Here is a 23,396-nt window from a genome sequence, read left to right as displayed (position 1 = left end):
AAGTGGTGAGCAAGTGGTGGCCTGGTTTGATCACATTTCAAAAATGGAGATTGTTACATTTGTTTCAATGTCTCATCTTGGCTTGCTCCTATCTCTTGATCCATGATGAATTTGGGGTGATGATCTTTACGAAGTTGTTCACCTTGTTGAGTACTTGGATGACATGTCAAGAGTTGGATTTGTTTGGTTTGGAAAAATTGAAATAGAGAGGCTCAAAGTAGGTACCGGACTATAAAAGTCGAAATGACCATTATCATATGTGATCATGTTTTCAATTTTGAAAATAGTTTGAAATGTAAATCTTTGATTCTCAAAGTTGTATTCACTCTTTAATAACATAACACAATTATTGGTGAAGACCAAATGGGTCTAAGATCAAATTTACCAAAAATTACATAGACCTCATATTAGGGTTTTTAGGGTTTTTGTGATATTTGATTTCTTTCTCTTTTGAGGTATCTAATTTATGATGATCACTTGATCACTCTAGGGTTTTGGAGTTTATCACATACACAAGATAACAATCATCATGGCACATCACTCAAAATGCACAAGTCCTATGCAGGGTACTATATGCAAGTAAAAGTTTTTGTTGGTTCTAAATTTTGGATAATTGAAATTGTTCTTCTTCCTTTATTTGAAGTTTGGGATGTTACAAATCTTTCGGCAATCAACGGCACTCCTGCAAAAATGCCGCTAATATACCGCTAATTACCGGCAGTTAGCAAAAGTGCCGGCACTATATTTGCACATAGCCCCTCGGAATATTTAGATTTTTTGCGTGTTTAGTCCCCAGCCAGATCTCCTCTCTCTCTCTCATCCCACACGCACGCGGCCTTGAATTCCTCTGTCACGCCCGTGGTACGCCGCCGCTGCCACCGCCACCCACGGCTCCGATCATCGTCGACCGCCTCCGCCACTGCGGATCGCCGGCCCATCTCCACGCGGGTCTTCTCCCTAGATTCCCCGCAGCCGTGACGCTTCTCTCCTCCCGTGCGCGCCCCCACGGCAAACCCTAGTCGTGCGGCTCAGGGTTCGCCGGCGCGGCCGCGTCCCCTTCCCCGCATCTTCGCTGCTCCCCTCGTCAACGACCCCGCTCCGTCCTCCGATTCCATGGCTCCTCCAGCCCGACGCCTACGACCACGTCCAGGTTCTCCGCGTCGACCACGTGCTGCTCTGCCTCCGGATCCCCTCCGTCGAGCACCTCATGCTCCGTAGATTGATCCGGGGCCGGCATCGGCATCATCGGCCGCTTCTGCTCTGCCTCCGGATCCCCTCCGTCGAGCACCTCCCCGCTCCGTCGCCGGCGCCCCTCCGCCGCCAAGGCCCAACACTGACAGCGGCCGATGCATGCCCAGAAGGTTCTCTCTTCCTCCTTCTCTGATCTGCCCGTGTTACCAGTGGGTAATAGCTTTTTTCTATTTTTTAGTAGCAGTCCTAGGTTGGGATCGGAGGTGGTCAACTGAAATTGAACCGGCGTCTGCGCGGGGCTACCACAACGCCTGCGAGCCGGCATCTAGCCCCTTGCAATTTTGCGTCGGGTTGCGGTTTGGGTAATTCCCATGGAGATACCAATAGTCAATTCCAAAAGATAGGTAGTTGTTTCCGGCTAATGCTGATTATTGATGTGGTTTGTTCGGACGGAATTACTTGGGTATACACCCATATCGTGTGTATTCTTTTCTTACTAGATCTCTCTAGTCTTAAGTTCCACTTACGTATATAGCTGCTGGATATCTTTTTTTTCCCTGTGTCCCCATCCATGCAATGTACTTGCTCATGATCTAATCCTTGTATTTTCGTCATCCATCAGAACATATCCTAAATTGTTGTACCTTTTTTTTATCGCCAGGGACCATGACATCCAGGGCGTCGACAACCAGCGTTTTCCCATCGAGCATCGCCGACCAGACCGCGTGCATGAAGGTCGAGGTGCACACCGTCGCCGGCGAGCCTGGAGGTCGAGCAGATCCTCGCCGACGTACGGGTGCTCGCTAGCGCGTGCATCACATCGTCACCGAGCCTCGCTGGTGGTGGCGCACGGCGTTGTGATCCGCGAATCAGCCCACGGGCGCCGTCCGTTTCCATCGACGATGAATGGCATGCATCATCTGGTGAATCCACTCTCCTATTTTTTCGCGAATGTGTTTGGAATTTGATGTTCGGTTGCATGCATGGATTAGTCTTCAAATCTAGCCCAACTCTGATTTCGGGATAATTGTTGCCCACGATGTGTTCGTTAAAATGCCCATACCCACCATTGATATGTATTTATGTTCAAATGGTGTGATCTCATTGTCGAATTTGTAGTTTCCATGAATATGATTTTGATATGAGGCACAATCTCATCTCATACCTAGTAATAAGAAGAGAATGGACTGCAGATCCGCAACATCCAATAATTGAGGTGCTTCACCAAGCTTAAGAAAATAACAAAACAGTATAAGATAAATGCAATCTGCTGCTGCTACTAATGCGTGCCACACTTCCTATAAAGTCCGGTTCAGCTAGAAGGAAAAGAATTGTGGATATCCTTTGGGTGAGAAAGACTTTTTAATCTGGTTTTGCCTCTCTTAAATGCTTGTTGAGTTACACATTGGATATTATGATCATAACAAGTGGTACTTTTGGAGTTTGGGTCACTTCCATTCTATTTATGTTAGGAATAATAAAACGAAAATCGACAAAACAAGGAAATGAAGATCCAGCCAATACCTTAACCATCTAATAGGTTCTCTCTGCAATAGGAATAGTAGAATCACCTGGAATAAAAATGCTTAAAAATCACTCCATCATGCGCTTATAGTTAGTTATAAATACAAGTTGAGCTTAGTGTCATAAAGAGTCCTAACCTCCAAATGAAAATGGATCCAAGGGTGAAATAATAGACTTGGATCCTTTGGGTGAAATAAATACTTGTATTCCCATATCCTAGTCTGCTATAGCTGAGTGATTTTCCATCCTATATTAAGTTATTTGGCAGCATGTTGAAAGTTTCTTCTGCTGGACCGGAGGCGGAAGAAACTTGTTTTTTGAGTAAAAAGTCCCTGGAATATGACTTGAGTTATTAATTGGATTTCCTGAACTCTTAATGATTACAAAGTGCAACTAAGGTGGCTTTGTGTTATTGTTTCCTCGCTATTTATTGCTTGTGTTATTGTTGCCTTGCTTGAGCTTTGCTAAACGAGAATAAATTTCCGTTTCTGAATCACCTCTCTTTATGAATTTGAGATGATTGACTTGTGTGTGTTGCGTCCACCAAAATGTCACCACTATTCCAGTACAAAATGTTGTCTAAAATGTTCTAAATGCTCCAGCAGGTCCTCGCCGACGTGCAGGTGCTGGCTGTGCGTCCTCAGCGAGCAGCTAGGGCGTACTCAGTCCGAGTCGGCCAAAGCCGACAACATCCGTATCCAGGGATATCGAGAAGGGCAGGTAACCCGTCTGTTTAATTCCTTAGAATCAAAGGGCAGGCTCTGTTACTACTCTTGTTCAAATTGAGACCAAAACCCTACTACCAGTTCATGTCATGATTCAGTTTTAGCGCTGAGATTCTATTTTTGGAAAATTTGTGTGGATGTTGTGAATGCACTTGAAGTATTAAATCACATGGTTAGCATAGTTAGGATTTTTTATTCCACAGAACCTGCTAGAGAAACTTTTTGGGGCTTTCATGCACATACAAAGCAGCTCTTGTGGTGTTGACTCTTGAGCTGCTAGAGCCGCTCTGTCCATGGAAGTGTTTAGATTGTTGGCATGTCAAGCATTAGGGTTATAGCTTCAATGAAGCCTTGTCTTTGACCGGAAAATCAATGATGTCTCACGCGCCGGTCTGTCCGTCTCCTCAATTCCATTCTCCCATCGCTCGGATGATGACGGCGATTGGGTAATCTGACATTCTACACGGTGTGGTCTATTCTCCCACTTCTCTGCACCAATGACAGAGAACCTACATGCAGTTCTTCTTGGATGCCATGGTTGCAGTGGTAGGGCCTCTGTTTCTAGTCCTTATTTTGGTAGCATCAGTAATTGCAGGATGTCAATTTATTTTGGCACCTTTTGGCCGTTCCAAAAATTGAAACCAATTTTGCATTTGCTCCCTAGTGATTTCACTGGATATCACAGTTGCAACTAATCTGTTACAGAATTTGCTAGAGTGTGTTCAAGGGTAGGACACAGCGATAGTAGTTAGTGATGTGAGGTGTCAGTTATTGCAGCATTACACATTAATGGTAGATGAAGAGGTAATGGACTAATGGATTTCAGAGTTGTAAAGACTTCACGTCTCTAATTCTGAAAAAGTCGCAAACATGGTGTAGAAGTTAGCGAACATTATGTGCGAACATCCCGCAAAAATGATCTTTCTTGACATCGATGAGCTTGAGTTTCATGCTTGCATTAGCTTTACAGGAACACATGGACACTACTTTGAAATTTAAAATCTTCTAGTATTATAGAAAATTGGTTGACCTTCTACTTGCATTGTTGCATATTGCACAAAGGATTGCTGGCAGTTTTAATTTATCAGTTTATGTCATTATTGTCTGCATTGCATGCTACTAGAATATAGTATTATTGTTTCGAGTGAGGGTTTTATTTAGTACCATGATTGATCATTTAATACTCGGATGCTACTGAATTCACAAATCTGCAGGTTAGGGATCTTCTTCGTGAAAAGAGTTCATTTAAAAACCAACCGGACTAGGTTACAGTTCTTGATGGATCTCGGGAAGGTGCATATGAATGGGTAAGATGCTGGCCATATTTATCCATAAATTCTCTCAACTATTACTTCGTCCCCTGACTCTTAGAAATTCCTGTCAATATTCCCTGTCTATCTAAGGTTCAATATGAAAAAAATAGTATCAATGTGCATTTTCAATTTTTTTAGAAGACTACATTCTAGGTTTTTTTTAATTATGAACTGACATACGCCAGTTTAGATCTCAAATTTTATGTAACCAGAGCTCAAGGTGACCACTAACGAGGCATAGTATGAGGTCGTGTCATCTCCTGATATACAACACTTATACACCTTTACAGTATAAGTGTGAGAAACTTCAGAGAAACTCAAGTTAAAATGCAATTAGACGTGTAAACGTCCTCCATAAAGAGCAGGCAGGTCGTCTTCACAAAAGCTTAACTGCATTCTAGTAACTGTGTTTCAAGGCTAATGCATTTTGGACAGAAGATATTTTGCTGTCATTTAACCAACATTTAATCTGACATAAAGTCCTGCATCCAGTTGTCATTTGGTATCTTGGTTGTTCACCGCTACTTGTGATCTAAAGTTTTGTTAAGTTAGTCCATGTCCTGCAGTTTAATTTCTGTAATTAGTGTGCTATCAAACGTGTTCGGTGTTTGGAACCAAATTGCTGGACATGACTTATGAGAAGTGGTTCGGTTGCTCCTAGTACTAGTACTAGTAGGTCTATTTTTTTCTGTTCGAGGCTAGCACTAGCAAATGTGAAGTCTGGTTGCCTGAATGAAACAAGTAATTGAACTGTAAACTTCTTGGCAACTTTTATCCATGGATTTAAGATGTGGAGAAATTCTTTAGTCAGCTAACTGCTGGAACAAATGATGTGTTATTGTGCTTTACATTTCACACTATAACATCTCAATATCTTACTAGATGCAAGGTATGGCTGATAGTATATAATAGCAATGCTCTGAAAATACACTATAAAAACACGTGCATATATGAAATCTGCTGCAGTACATGGATTTATTTTTCGAAGTTTATGCGTGTGTCTTGTGAAAATGCACTCACGATAGAAACAGAGAATTATTTATTCCGTTTCCAGAGCTACAAATTCTGTTTCCAGTAACATTAAAAATCTGTCGGTTCTCACTTTCATATGGACTATTGCAATGCTGATGGAGTGTTTGCTTCTGTGTTTATTCTGTTTATTCTAGATGTGATGGTAGGGTGCTGACATTGGAGGAACAAGCAAGCGAATCGGGAACAAATGAGGAAGTCAGACAAGTAAGATGGAAGCCAGTTAGATGAACCATGTTAGATGAACCTTGTTGTGTATTTTATCTAATGGTCTCAAACCATATTGTTCATGATGTGGCGATGAACACTGTTGGTCATGGAAGTTAATTAGATGCATGGATTGTGAATCCTTGAATATTTCAAAATGTTGGTTTCAAACCTAGATTGCTTGGAAATATTGGTTTTAAACATTGCTTGACTTCTTGAGTATGATGTATGTTTGATTGTAGATTGCTTGAATGTTTGCAGGCAGTATAGCAACCTTAAAAATGCCTAAGAAAATAATCAGCGGCACCAGAATTAAAAGCCTGAAAAAGTAATTGTAGGCATCCTTTAAAAGTGCCGGTAAAAAGTTTAGATGGTATCTCTAGAAAAGTGCCAGTAAGAAGATTTCGTGACATTTTTCGAAAAGTGCCGGCAAAAAGATTCTATGGCATTTTCGGAGAGTGCCACCAAAAAGATTCCATGGCATCTTTCAAAAGTGCCGGCAATACTAACTAGCGGCATTTTTGGAAGTGCCTTAAAATACAATTAACGGCACTTTTCTAAAAATGCCGGTAAAGACCTACCTCGACTGGAATAAACGCAGCACTTTTTTTTGTGCCTTCAAAAATCTTTGTCGGCACTTTTGGTGCCTTTGTCGGCACTTTTTTGTGCCGGCAATCTAGGTAATGACGCAGTGATCCTGCTCAAACCTTGTACCTGTACCAATTTGCGCATACAAGAAACACAACGAGGTCGGCCAAGCCAACGGCGCCGATCAGGAAGTAAAACCAGTCGAGCCTCCCGCTGTTCAAGTCTTCGGCGAGCCACCCCTCCTCGCTGCCGCCGGTCGTGCGGTGTACGATGCTCACCAGGAGCTCGCTGAGGTAGTTCGAGAGCGCCAGACCGCTGAACAGCAGAGAGCCGGCGACGCTGCGCATGTTCTCCGGGAACTGCTTGTAGTAGAACTCCATCTGGCTCACCTGGTTGAACGCCTCCGACAGACCCAGCGCTGCGAGCTGCGGCACCAGCCAGAACGCCGACTGCGGCGACACTTTACTGCGCGACATGGACCCGCCGCTCGTGGCCGCCTGCAGCACGGCGAGATCGCGCCGGCGCTGCTCGACCAGGCCTGAGATGAGCATGGCCACGGAGGACAGAACCATGCCGATGCCCATGCGCTGGAGCATCGTGATGCCCTCCTCGCGGCCGGTGAGCCTCTTCATCCACGGCACGACGAGGCGGTCGTAGAGCGGGATCCACACGGTGAGCGCGAGCATGGGGAAGATGGTGAACGACCCCGGCGGCACCTCGAAGCCGCCGCCGGCGCGGAGGTGGCGGTCGGACTGCGTCGCCTGAAGGACGACGTAGGTGTTTGTCTGCGCGAAGGCCACGTAATACACGATACAGGTGACCCACACCGGCAGGACACGCAGAATGCACTTGGTCTCCTCCACCTGCTGCATGCTGCACAGCTGCCATGGATTCTTAGGGAAGCCATCGAGGTCGACCTCGCTCTTGACCTCCACCACCACGGCGGCCTTGTCGAGGAACCTAAACTGTTCGGTGTAGGGGAGCCTCGACACGAGCGAGCTCGCGTGCCGCGTCCTGAAAAGCGACTTGCCGGGGTCGTCAGGTGCGGCCACACGCCGCTTCTGAAACGCGGCTACGGCGACGCGGACGACGCCGACGAGGGGGCTTCCTCCGGGCTCACCCGGACGTAGAGCCTTTCGCCGGCGAAGAAGAGCGCGCAGGACACCAGCATCAGCGCGGCGGGGATGGCGAACCCGACCCACCAGCTCACGTTGCTCTGCACGTAGATGATCGCCGTCGATGATACGCAGACGGCGATGGTGAAGGTGAAGTAGTACCAGTTGAAGAAGCTGTTGATGCCGCGGCGGCCGGAGTCGGTGCGCGGGTCGAACTGGTCGGCGCCAAAGGCAAGGTTGCACGGACGGATACCACCCGCCCCGGCCACGATGAACACGAATGCGAGCACCAGCACAGCAAGCTGACGCCCCGTCGCGCCCGCGCACGGCTCCTCGCCACCGGCACATGGCGGGGGGTGCAGCGTCGGGACGGCAGCTGTGAACGTCAGTATGATCATGCCCTGTGAGAGTTGCCACATCGAAAGAATCATTACAAATTCCAGATTACAAGATAAGATGGGGAACAGTAACATTAGTCGCGCTTACGATTAAGGTGGCAATGCAGCCGATGCCGACGGTGGCATAGCGGCCGAGGTAAAGGTCGGAGGCGAAGGCGCCGACGACGGTGGCGAGATTGGTGGTGCCGCTGAAGGCGTTGAGCGCCATGGCAGCGTCGACGTTGGTCATGTGGAAGACTGAAGTCAAGTACATCATCAGGTTTGCCGCCGTGCCGATGCTGCCCAGCTTCTCGAACGTCTCATTGCCGATCACGAACGGCATCGTCTTCCACCCCCGGTACCGGAGCTCCGGTGCCGCGGCGGACACACATGCCTCGTTGTCCGGCAAGGCAGCTTGGTAAATGGTGTCGTCGGCGTTAGGCGCCTCCGGGTGGTCACCTATGTCTCCGGCGGGGTGACCGCCGGCGCCGGAGACGGTGGATGACGTCATCTGGTGCCTTCTGCGGTGACACCTGGCGCTACGAGCGAGAAGAGTCAGCGCGTGATGTGCTGCAGTTGAGTCGTTCAGGGGAGAGCGCGCTAAGTTAGGAAGTGGTTAGCACGGTTCGCTGCAGCTGGGCCAAGCGTCAGCGTCGGCTGCAGGATATATACAGACGCTGATCGGTGCGACCTCCTAAAACTGGAGATGCAGTCTGGCAAACTGGTCTAGCAATATAGCATTTCCAACGATTTATCCGTTTTCTGTCGGTATTTGTCCGTTGGGGACAGGGAACATGTATCCGTGCATTCTCTAGTCTCTACCATATTTTTCAAAAACCAGACCGGTGGGGCGACTAGTTCATGGCTTGGACCACCGGTTCATCCAGTTTGATGAAGACAAAAATTTCAGAAATTTAAAACATGAGCAAATTCATCTAAACTTGCTATATATTACATAGATCCGAACGAAATTCGATTAAATTTAAACTAAACTCTAATCTAGAAGTACTTGCGGCGGCTGGAGGCGTCGTCGTACTAGTGGAAGTTGTACATGTCGTCGGTGATGACCTCATGCTTGACGCGCTCGTCGGGCTCATCGACGGGCTCGTCCTTCACCAGACCGCTTGGTCCTGCCTCGGCATCGTCAGTGAGGTCCACGAGCGGCTTGCCAGTGTCGTGTATGGACATGGCGATCGCCGTATCGAGGTCACCCCTCCAGGCGTCCTTGTCGTTCAGCGACGCCAAGCACGCCGCGCATCCCTGCGCAGTCCTCGGGGTCGTCGCTGCTGGCGATGAGCCGCTGCAGCCGCTCGTACTCCGCTAGCAGCGCCGCCTTCGCTACTGCCTCGTCGTCCAGCTCCTCCTTCACCTCCGGCTTCAGGATGAGGAGGGCGTCGCCGCCGTGCCTTTGCTGTTGTCGGCTGCCGCTGTCGCCGCGCCTCGGATTGACGGGCGTCGTCGCAAACTCCGGCTCCTCCTTCACCTTGCGCTTGGGGACGGTGTAGGGCGCGGAGCGGTGCGAGGAGGACGGCGTCGATCGGGCCGGCCCTGACAAGGAAGAGTTGGAGGAGGACGAGTACGTCCTCCTCGGCTGCCAGCGCACTACGGGAGATGGTGGCAGTGAAGATGGCGCCTCCAACTTTGGAGCACCATTGTGGATGTCGTCGATGACGTTCTCCAGGGTGCACCCCGGAACGCCCCAGAACAGGAGGCGCCCATCCCTGTTCCAGCTGTTCGGCCGGCCGACGAGGCCGGTGGTGCTGTTCGTATTGCGCATGTAAGTAGGCGACCCACCAGGCGTCGTTGCCGGTGGCCGCCCAAGTCGGATTGGCCCGCTCATCGACGTCGAGTGCAGACCTTCGGGCCTTGATGGAGTCCCTCCAACGCTCAGAGCCTAGCGACAGCGGCGGTGGGACGCCTATGCCGTTCACGGCCATCCTCCAGCCGCCGCCGCTTGGCAGGCGTGTGTCCGGCGGGACGGGATATCCCGCGCAGTACAGCGCCCACACCTCCGCCACTGTGAGGCTGCCGCGGCCGAAGCTGTTCGCCGCAGCAATCTTGCGGGAGGATGACGACATGGTGTAGCGGTTGGAGCGGTGAGGAGAAGATTTGGGAGTGGCGAGAGATTGGGATGAACAAGAACTGCAGGGCGCTCTTAATGTACAACGGCGGCAGGGAAGCGGCGGCAGGCGAAGCGGCAACGGGTCGTCGGACGCAATAAACATCGACGCGGACAGCCACGCGGCCATGCACGACGAGACGCGTCTCTGCATCGCCTGGGAAAACTGGGACACCATTAACATTGCTTGACCAAAGGTAGACGACAGGGTTTTAGGCTTCCGAGCCGCTGACGCGTCGAGCCCGCATCTCTTCGCCTCGCTTTTCGTTGTGTCCGGCATGCCCGAAGCGTCCTCTGTGGGGCGGGGACGGGCTCGAGGCGCCGGACACCGTATCGAGCCGCACAGGACAAAAAGAGGTTTTAGGGGACGCGGTTGGAAATATTTTTTTTTATCCGGCGTCCCCTAAATCCTTTTATTACGCGATCGGAGATGCTCTTGGTAGTACAACACCTCATTTCATTCATTCTTGGGGGAGATCTCCTTGAAGTTCTATATGGATGCCAGCCAAGATATTGTACCGTGGCAATATATAAAAAACCGCAAACTTTAATTTTAGTTACCAAGAAAACAAAAAACAAGTATAAATTATATGATTTATTATGTAGCAGTTTTCTCATGTTCTCGGATAATTAAGCATATTGCACGTGGTTTTATCTATGATTGTATGCAACTTTCGCACTAATAAGCACTATCTTACTAGGTAGAAATCTGATCAATTTTTGCCTTGTCTGTGGCCTTACGAATTTTTTATGGTGGCCGGAAGGAGTAATCTGAATTAGGTTCGGGAGAACTTTCCCTTCCTCCTCTGGTCGCGATTCTTCCTCCCAGCTGTGGAATTGTATCCAGATTATTTTTGATGAACCTCAAAACATCATGATCCCATCAATCCCAGAGGTGCATCTAAGAGCATCTCTACCAGAGCCAGTAAAAAAACCAAAACCGAAAAATAAACGCCAGTTTACGAATTCGGGCTGAAAAATATCGTCCATCAGTAACCGTAAACGAGGCGAAACCAAATAGTTTTTTCGGGTCGAGACCGAAAAACCAAATCGCCCTGTATTTCTAAGGGTCGCTCGAGCGAACCAAACGCTGGATCCATATCTAGGGCGCGCTGAAATTTCAGCTGACGCAACTGCTCGCTCTCTCCCTCCCCGTGCCGCCGCCACACTCCGCCGCCGCCGCATCACCCGATTCGCTCAAGCCCCGCATTCCGAAGCTAGCGCAGGTCGTCCCGCACCCCACCCGCAGTTCCTCGCCCAACTCCGGGTGCCACCCCCACCGCCGTGGATTTGGCATTATTTTTTTGGTTTGCCGGGAACACTCAATGACATCAACGTGCCGCAAAGATCCCCTTTATTTGCGAAATTAGCAAATGGAGAAGCACCCACTTGCAACTACAAGGTCATGAATAATGAGTACACAATGGGATATTACCTAGCCGATGGCATCTATCCAGATTGGGCAACTTTTGTTAAGTCTATCAAGGATCCCCAAGATAGCTAGAATAGAAGCTGAATTTGCCAAAACTCAAGAAGCAGCCCGCAAGGATATTGAGAGAGCTTTCGGTGTTTTGCAAGCAAGGTTTGCCATTTCGTGGCCCAGCACGATTTTGGGACAAAAAAAACCTTGTCAACATCATGACATGTTGTGTGATTCTTCACAACATGATCATCGAGAATGAAAGAGAATTGAGTTTGCCCTGCTTCTATGACAACGTTGGCACCCGAGTAGAATCCCAACGCAATCCGGATCGCATTGAAGCTTTCCTTGAAACTCATCGGCAGATTGAGAATCCCAGTACCCATGTCCAGCTCGTTTATGATCTGAAAATGCACCACTGGCAGCGACATGGCCATCGCCTTTGATCCTACCATTTCACTCATTTATGTGTCACATGTATCATTGTTGAGACATTTGTTCATTTGTCCAATTTTTCAAAAATTGTTGTAATTTGGTTGAGACATTTTTCATTTGTTCAATTTTCCCAAAACCGTTGTAGTAATTTGGTTCAAACTACTATTTATGTGTTATAATAATTTGGATGATTATTTGATTAATTATGATCGATTGTTGTATGTGGATTTGAAAGCCGCTGGAGAGCCCGTAAACCAAAAATGTAAAACAGAATATTTTATTTTACAGTTTTCATTTACACGAGTTCGGTGAACTGAACTCCGAGTTTTTAGTTCGCGCTTTTACGAGCTCTGCTAGAGATGCTCTGTGCCATGTCCTTCCATAAAAGAGTACGGTTCAACTTTTTTTTGGTATATTTTAATCTATAAGCATCAAATAACACTAAGGAATGGGCATACAGTACTCTTCCATATAAAGAGTTCACTGAGAAGAGAAGTGCATGTATATATGGGAGTGGTGTTTTGGAACATGGGAGCATATGCTCCCTATATTTTGATATGCATCTTACACATATTTTAAATTTCAAAAAAATTGAAATAAAAAATTAGTAGGTACATCTTCACGTGCTACACGCTCACAAAGTCGTTTCATAAAAAATGAACTTATCATGTGACGTGTGTAAAAAAGACAAAATTCAGTGCTGAAAATAATGCTTTTCACAGGATAAGTTTTCTCTTTTTTACATAGACCACAAAAAATATTATTTTTTCGTGAAACTTGACGCCACATATATTATGGAGATGTACATGTAGAATTTGTTGTCAAAATTTTTCCACACTTCAAAACATGTTTTGTTGGTAGAGGGAGCATACGCACCCGGGAGCCGAATTGAATTTCCGATGTATATATACAATATAGAAAACTGTGGTACTATACTGTACTCCACATCTGAAAAACGAGAGTTCATCCTATTATGTTAGAAGGGGCGAGGAATGTACACGAAATTACATGTCAAGGATGAAACCAAGTCAGATGACTATCTGGAAGGGTAGTACTCCGTATATATCAGTGATCGTCCTTCATAGATGAGCATGTTCATAACCTTAAAAGTCCTTTTAGTCACGGGTTTTGATCCCAATCAAACTCCACTTCTCCTAGTGTGAATGATGTGTTGCCTGACAGCTTCTGGATTGACGTGAAAAATGAAATTCATGCCCCTTATCTGCAATAAAAGTAACAGTCGCTTGAATACTATGGAAATACACAAAAAAAAATTGACCAACGGGGAAAGATTTCCTCCCTTGGCTATACGTTGTTAGATAGATGATGATACCTCTCAATAGCTTCAATACTATGGAAATACTATACGAAGCTTGTTTAGTGAAATAGAATTGGAGAGAATAATCAATTCAAAGCAAACCATGTGAGACACTATAACCGGTGGCCATTATCCAGATCTAATACTGAAGGAAAGATATAGCAGAATTACATTATTTGGGATTTCTTCTGATTACTTTTCATTTCGGTTATGAGTCAGACTATTCATCCAGCTAATCTGAATGCTTCAATTTTCCTGTACTCACTGGGAAAATTTGTAAACAGATCTTTATAGTAAAAGATGGTCAATAACTATGGCTTTTACAGACCGATAACATATGAAATAGTACATTAGAACATAAAAGGATGGGAATATAAATACTTTTATTTGTCACGCTGAAGAGGGCCACAGCTGGTACAGCCGCACCAAACCATGCAGGGTAAGCATGTATCTCCTACCATATGAAGTTATGATTTGGTTTAGGCTCTGTTCACGGTAGATGAACTGTGTTGCACTGCACTAACTTTTTAGTTTGCTGTGGAAAAAGGCAAGGAAGTAGGCAAAAAATCAGCTAGCCAGACAGGCCAACAATTAGGCAAACAGTTTTGCTAATCCTAAGTCGTCAGAGATTTTCTTATGTCCAAGTTGCTTCAGTTTAGTGTTCCACTTTTCAGAAAAGGACAACCTGGTGAAAAGGTGCAACTTACACTTTAAGCTGAAGTTGCACTTTTCACAATCGACTTGCACATAAGAAAATTTCTGTCAACTTCAATGTAGACGGCCCAGTAGTTGTGCCCTTGATTCTCAAGTTAGTGTGTTCCTAATTGGTGAGTAAGCCGGCTGTATATACTCCTAGCCTTTTATCAGATTAGACACACACACACACACACACACACACAACCCTATTGCTGATTGGTGATACAATGCTCATGACATATTTGTCAACAAATGATGAAGTCATGTACAAGAAAAAAATCTATCAGAAAAAGGTAATACAATATTAGAAAGTTCTTACCTCAAGTAATGCATCAGAAATCAAGTTAATACGTTTGTTACGTGGTACTTCTTTGCCGTTAACAAAGATTGGATATTTTCCAATATTTTTTATATGGAAGGATCCAACTTCGTCCATCTTGATAACTGCCTGTACATCAAAGTACAGAATAGATTAATCAAATGGAAACTGACTAGCAGACAAAGAACTTAAACTTATCTAACTTTTGGTAAATCGATTGTGTAAACAAGATAAAGTAACAAAGTAATGGAAGTTTATGCTTTCGACAACTAGGCAGGTAGATTCAAAAAAATAAAGTAGGTAGGTACTGAATGCTGTTACATTCATAGAACAAATTCTGGTCAACAAAAAACGTAAAATGTTTCCAACATTACTTTTGACCATGATTAACTACAGCCAGAATAGGCTGGTAGTGTGAACAACAAATCCAAATGAGGATCAGGGTACTACCAATCAGTCCAATATCTCTCAACTAAAATTCCGAAGAAAAAAATGCGGAACGGAAAACCTTGGCAGGAACATATCTGAAATTCATTTTGCACATCTAAATTTGCAACTCGGACCATCCTGGAGTATCTTGCTGGGAACCAGCTGGTTTTCAAAATAGGTCAACTAATGAGGTTTTATAAACTCCAAATTATGTAAAACCTGCTTATGACCATCCTGGTCAACTAAAATTCCGAATAAAAATGTCAGAAAACCTTGGCAGGAACATATCTGAAATTCATTTTGCACATCTAAATTTGCAACTCGGACCATCCTGGAGTATCTCGCTGGGAACCATCTGGTTTTCAAAACAGGCCAACTAATGAGGTTTCATAAACTTCAAATTATGTAAAACCTTCTTATGACCAGTTGATAAAATACACAACTCAAGCAAGCTTAGCCACCTCAAACTAAATCAAGGGAAACTGACATACAAAGTACCCTGCGAGAAATCAACTAATGACCCTGAAATGAGAATATGAAAATGATCAAGCCTCAACAGCAACCTTGTGACTGTCAATCTCTATTCATTCAACATGCTAGATCTGTTGCTGGCAGGTTCAGTGCATATCCGATCTCAGGTCGGTCCAAATGAGGAGACGTGCGAGTAGATCCGAATAAAAGACGAACCCATCACTTGAGTCGCCATCTTGCCGTTATCATACTTCGCACCATGACCACTTATCTGTATTAAAGTTAAGGGTTGTGTTGATGGTGTGTGGAAAGATTTGACATTCCTGTATCATAGTTTGGATAAGAGTGTACAAAGATAGAATCCTACTGGCTATAAATAGTTGACTGACTGGTGTAAAAGCTGGGGGAGATATTCTCTTCCATTATCCAGAAAAATATATTCAGTCAATTCAGTAGACAACTGTGAGCACCGGTGTTTATCTGCAGTGCCGATATCAAATATGATTTCGTATTGCCTTCTTCCTAGGCTTGATCAGTGCTTCAAGTAATCCAAACAGGCGGTTAACCTCAAGTTGCATGTGCTGTGCCATCCTGGATGCCGTACTTCGTTTTGTTTGTCCATGGCTTGGACCATACAGCATGGTTGTATGCCTTTTCATAATTTCATAACCACGTGCAATTTACTCAGAAAACAACACTGCTATATTTCGGTGCAAGTTTACATAGAATAGATTAGTTTTGACATGTTTCTACTTTCATAAAAGTATACTTATGAAAAGTAATACATAAGAATCCCAAATTTAATAAATGTGAAGTCTTTCGGTCACCAGAAGAAAAAATTTCCTATGCTCATTCAATACCAATGTAGGAAGAGCTGTTATCAACTAATTCAAACCTCGTCAGTGGCATAACCAGGATTTGCACATAATGAGATAGCAGTAGTAGCCTAAGTTTGTTATACACAATTTTTGGTTATCCACAACAGCTGAAAAAATGATAATGTCTATCCTAGAACCTACATATAGTTTACATAAACCTACATTATTTGGCATATTTTAACATAAAAATAGAAGGCAGAAAAATACCTGTCGACGAGATATTTTATTTGCATTCCCTTCTTTTGCTAGATCAATATCAACATGTACCTCTCCCGTTTCTCTCCCAAGAGTTACCTTACATGTTAAGATTAGGTAAGATTTCAGAGATGGGCCCAACATATTACAAAATCCATGTTAGGAAATTGACTATAGATGGAAAATTTTATCGGAGTGGCATTCTGTGTTGATATTTAAACATTGCACAACATATTTTAGCTGACAATAAAATAAGAAAAACATATAAGTGACTAATTTGGGTTACATTTAAGGCATATTTTGTTTAATTTGAGGGGATTTAAGTGGTAAATTCAAAATCACCTTTTGATTGTCAATACATTCATTTAAAACTCAGATAATGAACATATCAAACAGGTTGTCATTAGTATTACATATACTGCTATGCAAATGATGATTTCTAACAATAATTCTTAAGCTTACTTCAGGATCCTTAATGTAGTACTTCAGATATCTGCCATAAATAATTGCAAAAGCACCCTGGGACATAATAGACCTGTTCATATAAGACCGAGCACCTTGCTCTAGTCTTATCAAGTCCTTCCTGCTTTTAAGGTGCTGAAACCTTGAAACTGGTCATCCAAATAATACAGATGGAAAGTAATCGCTTTAGTATCCATTTAGCGCATTACAATGGCACCAATTAAGAGAATCTTCTACCAGAATAGATTTTTTTTGCGACAACCAAAATAGACAGCATATATCTGCATAAAGTTTACCTTCAGGTTGGATGAAATCAGATTCTTGATCCCATGGAATTAGATCTTGATTAAGGATCTGCAGTAAATGTTCGAAAAGTAAGTACCAAGTAAAAGACAGCCTTGCAAACTCAAGTAAGAAAAGAAATATGTACCAAAGCTTCTATGTCAAAATAGTTTGGAACATAGTTCTCATTGTCAGATCCTCCTTCTGCTTGATCTGAACTGGACATGCTTGCAATGGGATTATGAAATTCCATATCTGGCAATCCATGTGATGACATACAGTTTCCAATAGCAGCCTCACAGCTTATGTTTGGCTTATCAGCAAGAAACTTGCAGTTTATTTCATCGGAGACTTGATCTGCAATATTCAGAGTCAGATTCCAAAAGTTGCCAAAGCATTCATGTTGCATTAAACAACAGGTTTTTTCTTTAACAAATTTGGCAGGATGATAGAAAGTTGGTGTGCACATTGCATTGTTAGCACAAATGTCACCAAATATGACAGATGGCTTACTTCCTAAATTGCATGCTTCATTTAAAGCCATCCTATTTTCCCTTTCTACAAAGGTGGATGGTTTCATCTTCATTGCTGCCGGCGAAGGTTGGGCATCTTCAACCGAGTCGAAGTGATTAGAATCACCAGCATTTTCTGGAGGGCTAGGTTCCATGGAAACTAAACACGTAATGTAGTGAAGATTCTTGTCAGAAGTAGAGGTGCACTCTATAGGAGGCTGACCATGCATAAGGGCATCATCGTTGCAAGGAATTTCAGAATCTTCTGTGTTCATCCTGCACTGAGTACTGCAACCAGAAAAAGGTACTTCTGACGATATAGCCACCATGTCGGTTCCATAAACATCTCTCGTATAATGATTCTTATGGATTGGATATATGTGACTATCGCATGTGTTGCTTGAATGTGAATCCGAGAGGCCTAGCAGGTGCACTCTAGAGATGTCCTCCATAACAACTTTAGCACTAAAATCACTGAAATCGTCCTGAGCTGTATCAAGGGCAGAACCTGAAATATTCTTGCCATTGAGGAGCTCAGAGTCTTTGCTCTGACTGCAATTCATTGAACAGGCATGCATGGATTCATTCTCTGATAATGATGCATTGTCTAAACCAGAATCAGATATGCCATTCACCAGAGATGCAAATGTGTCACTGCTAAATGTTGCCATTTTCTTGTCACAAAAAAAGGTAATGTGTTCTTCATTTTTATGCATATCAACCAGCATGTCAGCCGACTTAACATCCTCAGACTTACTCCAGGCATGTATCATAGGTATCCCTGAACACAACTGCTGGCTACTCTCCGAAAATTGATTCTGTTTCACTCCATTTCGTTCAGCATCCAGAAGAATCTCCGATCCTGTCACTCCATTTCCATACTGATCGCCAAGAAGTGGTTGCTGAGGGTTTACATAATCCTGTAGATCAGGGAGGTCTTTTAGAGGGGCAATATTTCTTTCACTTGACTGAGGATTCTTTTGTACATCGCCACATTTATACGGCTGACCTACATCAGAGCAGCCATGCAGGATATCATCATTGACGGTTCCATCTATTAATATGCTCCCAGCAGCATTAGCATGATTCGCATGGAATAAATAATTTTGATTATCTTTGTGGTGCACGTTTTGTCCTCCGCCATAGCTGTCATCAATGTGTCCATAATTATCTACCAACAATGCTGCAGGATCAAGGGTATGAGCCAAGTGATGGCCTTCCAAAGGTTTAAGTAAGCCACCACATACACAACCACTACCATCATGAGTACATGAACAGGGTGGAACATCATAACCAAAAGCTGTAGACAAACATGGTTCATGGCAAACTCTCTTTCTCCTTGAATAATACTGATACTTTACACTATCTATTTTTCGCTTCCGTCCTGAATAAACTTTTCCCTTTGAGTTGAAACGTTTAATTGTTTTGCCGGGACTGGAGGTTGAAAGCACAGTCTCAAACTCGACTATGCGAGCAGATGCTTGTGCTGAGGTCTCTGAATCATAGAGCAACGAGCACCAACGATCTTGCAATTCTTGTAGAGTGAATTTGCGGGAAAAGCATACAGCCCCTTTAGCCAAGGATTCCAACGACGCACCAGCCTACAAGAATAAGAAAGGTGGCATTACCAACATACATAAGGATAGTACTTACAAATTGGGTGGGGGGGGCATTCCATAATAAATAAAATTGTTATCACATTGCAAGACATGAGAATGCCATGTACCTTTAGCTGACATAATCATGGGTCATGAGACCACCGAATGTGTGGCCGTATGAAGGCGCTAGGGTTTCACAACCAATTCTGCTATATGTGGCATTCAATCTCTATCTCTACACCCAACCAAGAATCGATTGAATAAATGGTTCCAACTTAATTCCTGAATTACCAAATTACATCTTTAGCACCCGTAACCAATAAAGCCATTATGTGTGGAGTTCAATATTACCATGCCCACAACCTACAAATATTGCAATAGTTGCATCACCAACAATATGGGAAGGGGGTAGGTGGTATTATGCGCAGTGAATCTAGAAGTAGCCAATTAGCTGTGACGTCTGAAGTCACTATGCTATATTAAGAGTTAAGTTCACTATTTAAGCGGGTGTTGCCAGAACTAACTTACAGAACATTTTTCTGATGTCATATTTAAGCATAAATTGCACACGTAACATATGGCACACATGAATGGTAGTAAGGGTAATCATTGTCTTCTTAAACACGGTAAACTTAATATCAGAGAACAGTTTTGACTAGTGGATTCAACAATGTACGTATCATTTGATTTACTACAGAAATATGTAAGATACGCTGCCCAATACACCAATTAATTTTTTTTGAACAAGTCAAGCCAAGACAGGATCCATGCTTATAAGATCTGATCAATAAATGAATTAAACCAAACCAACACCCAAAGTATCATGGCATTTACTACCAAACAGAAGAACCCTTAGCGCTGAACTTCTTAGACTTTGGGGAATTAAGGTAACGTGACATGTAACTTGGGAGAGAACAAATTTAACCTATAAACTAAGCAGTCCCCAGAAAATGCTATGATTTACAACAATGGTAGCCTCAGAATAACCAAACAGTCATGTAATATCGTAAAAGTTGAGCTTCCAGCCAACAGGACAGTTTATATGACCTAAATCTTCAATAGATCCTGCAACAAAATGCTTCTGTGTTGCTATAGTTAAATTATCCGAATTCACACCCTCAAGAATCTAGAACTGGGTTTGCAACAGCTGAATCCAACCATTATACAGATGGACCCACCCACAAAGCACCACCAGATAATTAAAAAATCAGAATATCACTAGCATCTCGCACAGACCAGCTCAGTGACACCAAAAAAACCAGGACAAACATAACACTAAATTAGAGAAGGCCATTCCAAAGCGTATAAATAAATGCCTCAGCAAGCTGATGATACCATAGCAAGCTTTTTATCATGCAGCATTTATTTCCTGCTGTCTAATTAGCCGATCACTATCTGGTTCATTTCATGCATACTACAAGCTCAGATACAAATATGCATAAACATTGCAACAGCAAGCATGTGAACAGCCCATAGCTGATGGATCACTCACTAGCCAGCGTTGACCCGTCAACCAACCATCATAGCAATCAACAGAGCAGGCCGGTTTAATAAAATTTCTTTGCCACCTAGATTCCTAGACTAAGTTGCCCTTGTATTGCAAATCAAGCTAATGATAGTAGTCTTAGCATATCTGGCTCATCGGATGAAGTAAGCGCCTCTATTCACACACGATTTCCGTGAAATCGGCTTAGCAAACTGCAGCCCGCGCGCACACACACACACACACCATTCATGTGTAGCGCGACACGAGCAAAACTGAATTCGAGAAAATTATAAACCGGACACCTACAACATTTAGAATTCCAATTACATAAGACCACTAAAATCAACAGAAATCGCTCAACCGGCTGGAGAATCTCAGCCTCCAAATTATACAGCCCGCGACCGGCCAGCGTACGGGAACCACGCCGCAATCAACCCAGCACGAGAAACAGCGAAATCTGGGCAACGGCGAGCGAGGGGAAACTCGAGAAGAGCGTCAGGTAGGCTCCGATCGAGGACCGGGAGGGTGAGCTGGGTTCAATTGCGGTTACCTCGACGGCGTTCTTGAGAAGGAAGTCGTCCTCGGCGTCCCAGCTCCCCGCGGCCGAGGGGACGCCCATAGAGCCTAGCCCGCCGCCGACTCCGGGGGGCTTCAGTGGGGTTGTTCCGGCCGTGTGTGTGGAGAGGGAGGAGGGAGGAGGGAGGAGGGGAGTGGAAGAGGCGAAGAGCCGACGAGGTACCAAACTTCCAATGGCGATTTGGGAGGAGATGAGCTAATATTTGTTTTTTTCCTTTTTCTTCTGGAGAGAGACTGGGGAATGTTTGCAAGCCAAGCCAGATGAGCTGTGTGTTTTCTGAGTTTTTATTTTGCACACTTACAGCCTCTCACGTGCCTCAATAATCCGGCGTTAAAAAAAATTTAGACGTCTGTTTTGCTGTTTCTAGACGCGGGCAGCATTTTCTGATGCCCAAGAAAAATAGCTGGCGGTCCGAGATTTTTTTAGATGCCCAAAAAATGGTGCCACAAACACGATTCAGTGAAAATTTTGATAAACTATAGATCAAATGGAGCAACTAAAATAGATTAAAAAGCAGATATGTAGTAGACATGATAGACCTTGAGGTTTATACACTTCTTCTTCCACTCACTTGCTTTTTGGAGCTTCTTTTAAAGACATGTTGTCAAATGAGGATTCATAATGTTTCCAATTATGGGGAAGCTGTAAATGTTTAGCATAACCTTTAATAATATGAATGATATCTTTAGGCTGAAACTTGGCGTTACCGAGCAATTCGACAACCTTACCAGATTGCATAAATTTATTAATGGATTCTAGCTCTATTAGAGATTTTTCATCGGATTTCTTGCTATCATTTGGGCGCTCGTCCTTGTGTATGGTTTCTAATAAGTTTCAAACACTATCAACTCCATATTCAGTAAAACATCCATTAGTAAGTAAATCTAACACATCTCTATTTTCACATCAACTCCTTCATAGAAAGTTTGTATAATTAACCAAGGTGGAAAATCATGGCGAGGGAAATTATTAAGAATCTCCCTAAATCTTGAGTAACTTTCATACAAGTTCTCATGCGATAGACTTTGAAAGTTTGTGATTATCCACCTTGCTCCAAGAGACCTGGTTTCTGGAAAAAGGATCTGAAGAAATTTAGTAGATATTATCCTCCAATCATAAGAATTTAATATGGGATAATCATTATACCAAGCTCGTGCTTTATCCCCTGTGAGGGTTCAACAAAAAAATTTAAACTTAACCTCATCTTCAGTAAAGATATTTAAATTGAATGTTGCACACAAAATATTCCACATGCTCGTATGGATCTTCAATATTGTCCCCTGTAAGCATTTTAGAATGCAGTAAATCTAATAGTATTAGATTTATATCATACCCTTTTGGATTGATGAGTATATTTGCTTTAATAAAAGCGTTCATGGTTTGGCCAGAGCTCTTTTATGGCTTGAAGCTGTATTTCGTATTGGTAGGCCCCCATGACATTTCACCTGAAACTCCCAAACAACATAAGTAGAACAATAAATAATTTAACAACTAAAAACAAAGACCAAAAGAGTTGAGCTCCCCGGCAACGGCGCCCGGTTGCAACTACACAGTTTGATTGTAGCTAGTTTCGAAATAAGATTATCGAATCATAGGGAGTTACTAGTTAAGATCTTAATGCACCTTGTTGCTATTTATCCAAGATTACTTAAAAGTTGTCTTAAGTCCCAAGTGGGGTTTGTTTTGAATGAGTTTGTGTTTTGGTTTGTGAAACAAATAACAGAAATAGAAAAGGCAAGAAATTGCGTTGGGTTAAGTTTGAACTTCAATAAGGCAATGATATTCCTAGGGATTGTTGGTTCCACCACTAGCATCAGTTTAGAATACGAATTAGATAATCTATATCATTGTTCATGTTGTGTGTGGGAAAGGGTCGATCATGAGATGCGCCTTTGATGACACATCTCTAATAACCACTGCAATTACCTTCGGCAAACCACCTATTAATCCATCACAATTAAGAAATTCCCCATGGTTATTTTTGAAAGCTTAGTGAGTCCTTTCTTATCTCCTTCTTCCATATAATAGTGCACCGATCACGGTATGTCACTTCCCGTTGTATGCACTACCATTCTTTCAAAGGTAGTTTCCTCTCATAACCAAAGGCAAATATTACATGGTCGACTTCAT

At 43.7% G+C, this 23,396-nt stretch overlaps 2 protein-coding genes and 1 long non-coding RNA gene across 7 annotated transcripts; 1 reads left to right on the top strand and 2 right to left on the bottom strand.

Annotated features, from left to right (window-relative positions):
- The first annotated feature begins 2,071 nt into the window (after window positions 1-2,071).
- LOC124677700 lies at window positions 2,072-6,118 on the top strand. 2 transcript variants are annotated; one of them, XR_006994199.1, is made up of 4 exons: window positions 2,072-2,114; window positions 3,321-3,435; window positions 4,655-4,747; window positions 5,920-6,118. It is a non-coding gene; the product is annotated as an uncharacterized LOC124677700 (long non-coding RNA). The 2 variants fall into 2 exon arrangements; XR_006994200.1 differs by having other exon boundaries at window positions 2,077-2,114; window positions 3,318-3,435.
- Window positions 6,119-6,690: 572 nt separating this feature from the next.
- LOC124672462 (protein NRT1/ PTR FAMILY 2.11-like) lies at window positions 6,691-8,430 on the bottom strand. The gene is given in 3 exon segments (XM_047208685.1): window positions 6,691-7,688; window positions 7,691-8,093; window positions 8,179-8,430. Coding segments are annotated over 3 exon segments (1,635 nt in total). The 5' UTR covers window positions 8,413-8,430.
- A 4,518-nt stretch (window positions 8,431-12,948) lies between these two features.
- Window positions 12,949-21,480, bottom strand: LOC124670137. 4 transcript variants are annotated; one of them, XM_047206639.1, is made up of 9 exons: window positions 21,405-21,467; window positions 21,240-21,371; window positions 17,607-19,206; window positions 17,242-17,450; window positions 17,108-17,165; window positions 16,812-16,960; window positions 16,362-16,448; window positions 14,377-14,505; window positions 13,632-13,815 (listed from the first exon to the last, which is right to left on the bottom strand). In XM_047206639.1, the coding sequence occupies exons 2-9, from the start codon at window positions 21,306-21,308 to the stop codon at window positions 13,666-13,668; spliced, it is 2,451 nt and encodes an 816-aa protein (XP_047062595.1). In that variant the 5' UTR covers window positions 21,309-21,371; window positions 21,405-21,467; the 3' UTR covers window positions 13,632-13,665. The 4 variants fall into 4 exon arrangements, 3 of the variants coding, with proteins under 3 accessions (XP_047062596.1, XP_047062595.1, XP_047062594.1); XM_047206640.1 differs by lacking the exon at window positions 13,632-13,815 and adding an exon at window positions 12,949-13,265 and having other exon boundaries at window positions 21,240-21,476; XM_047206638.1 differs by having other exon boundaries at window positions 21,240-21,479.
- Window positions 21,481-23,396: the final 1,916 nt, after the last annotated feature.

The sequence above is a fragment of the Lolium rigidum genome, chromosome 7 (assembly GCF_022539505.1).
Source record: "Lolium rigidum isolate FL_2022 chromosome 7, APGP_CSIRO_Lrig_0.1, whole genome shotgun sequence".
In the NCBI taxonomy this organism is placed as follows: domain Eukaryota; kingdom Viridiplantae; phylum Streptophyta; class Magnoliopsida; order Poales; family Poaceae; genus Lolium; species Lolium rigidum.
This window is presented reverse-complemented; position numbering and strand designations above follow the sequence as displayed.

What these genes read in the sequence shown, in the direction of transcription:
- LOC124670137 (XM_047206638.1), bottom strand. Translation starts at nt 21,308, where the DNA reads ATGGGCGTCCCCTCGGCCGCGGGGAGCTGGGACGCCGAGGACGACTTC. An exon ending in ATAAAATATCTCGTCGACAG is followed by an intron (nt 14,506 to 16,361) that starts GTATTTTTCTGC and finishes TTTGATGTACAG; the next exon opens with GCAGTTATCAAGATGGACGA. An exon ending in TTTCTGATGCATTACTTGAG is followed by an intron (nt 13,816 to 14,376) that starts GTAAGAACTTTC and finishes TTCATATGGTAG; the next exon opens with GAGATACATGCTTACCCTGC.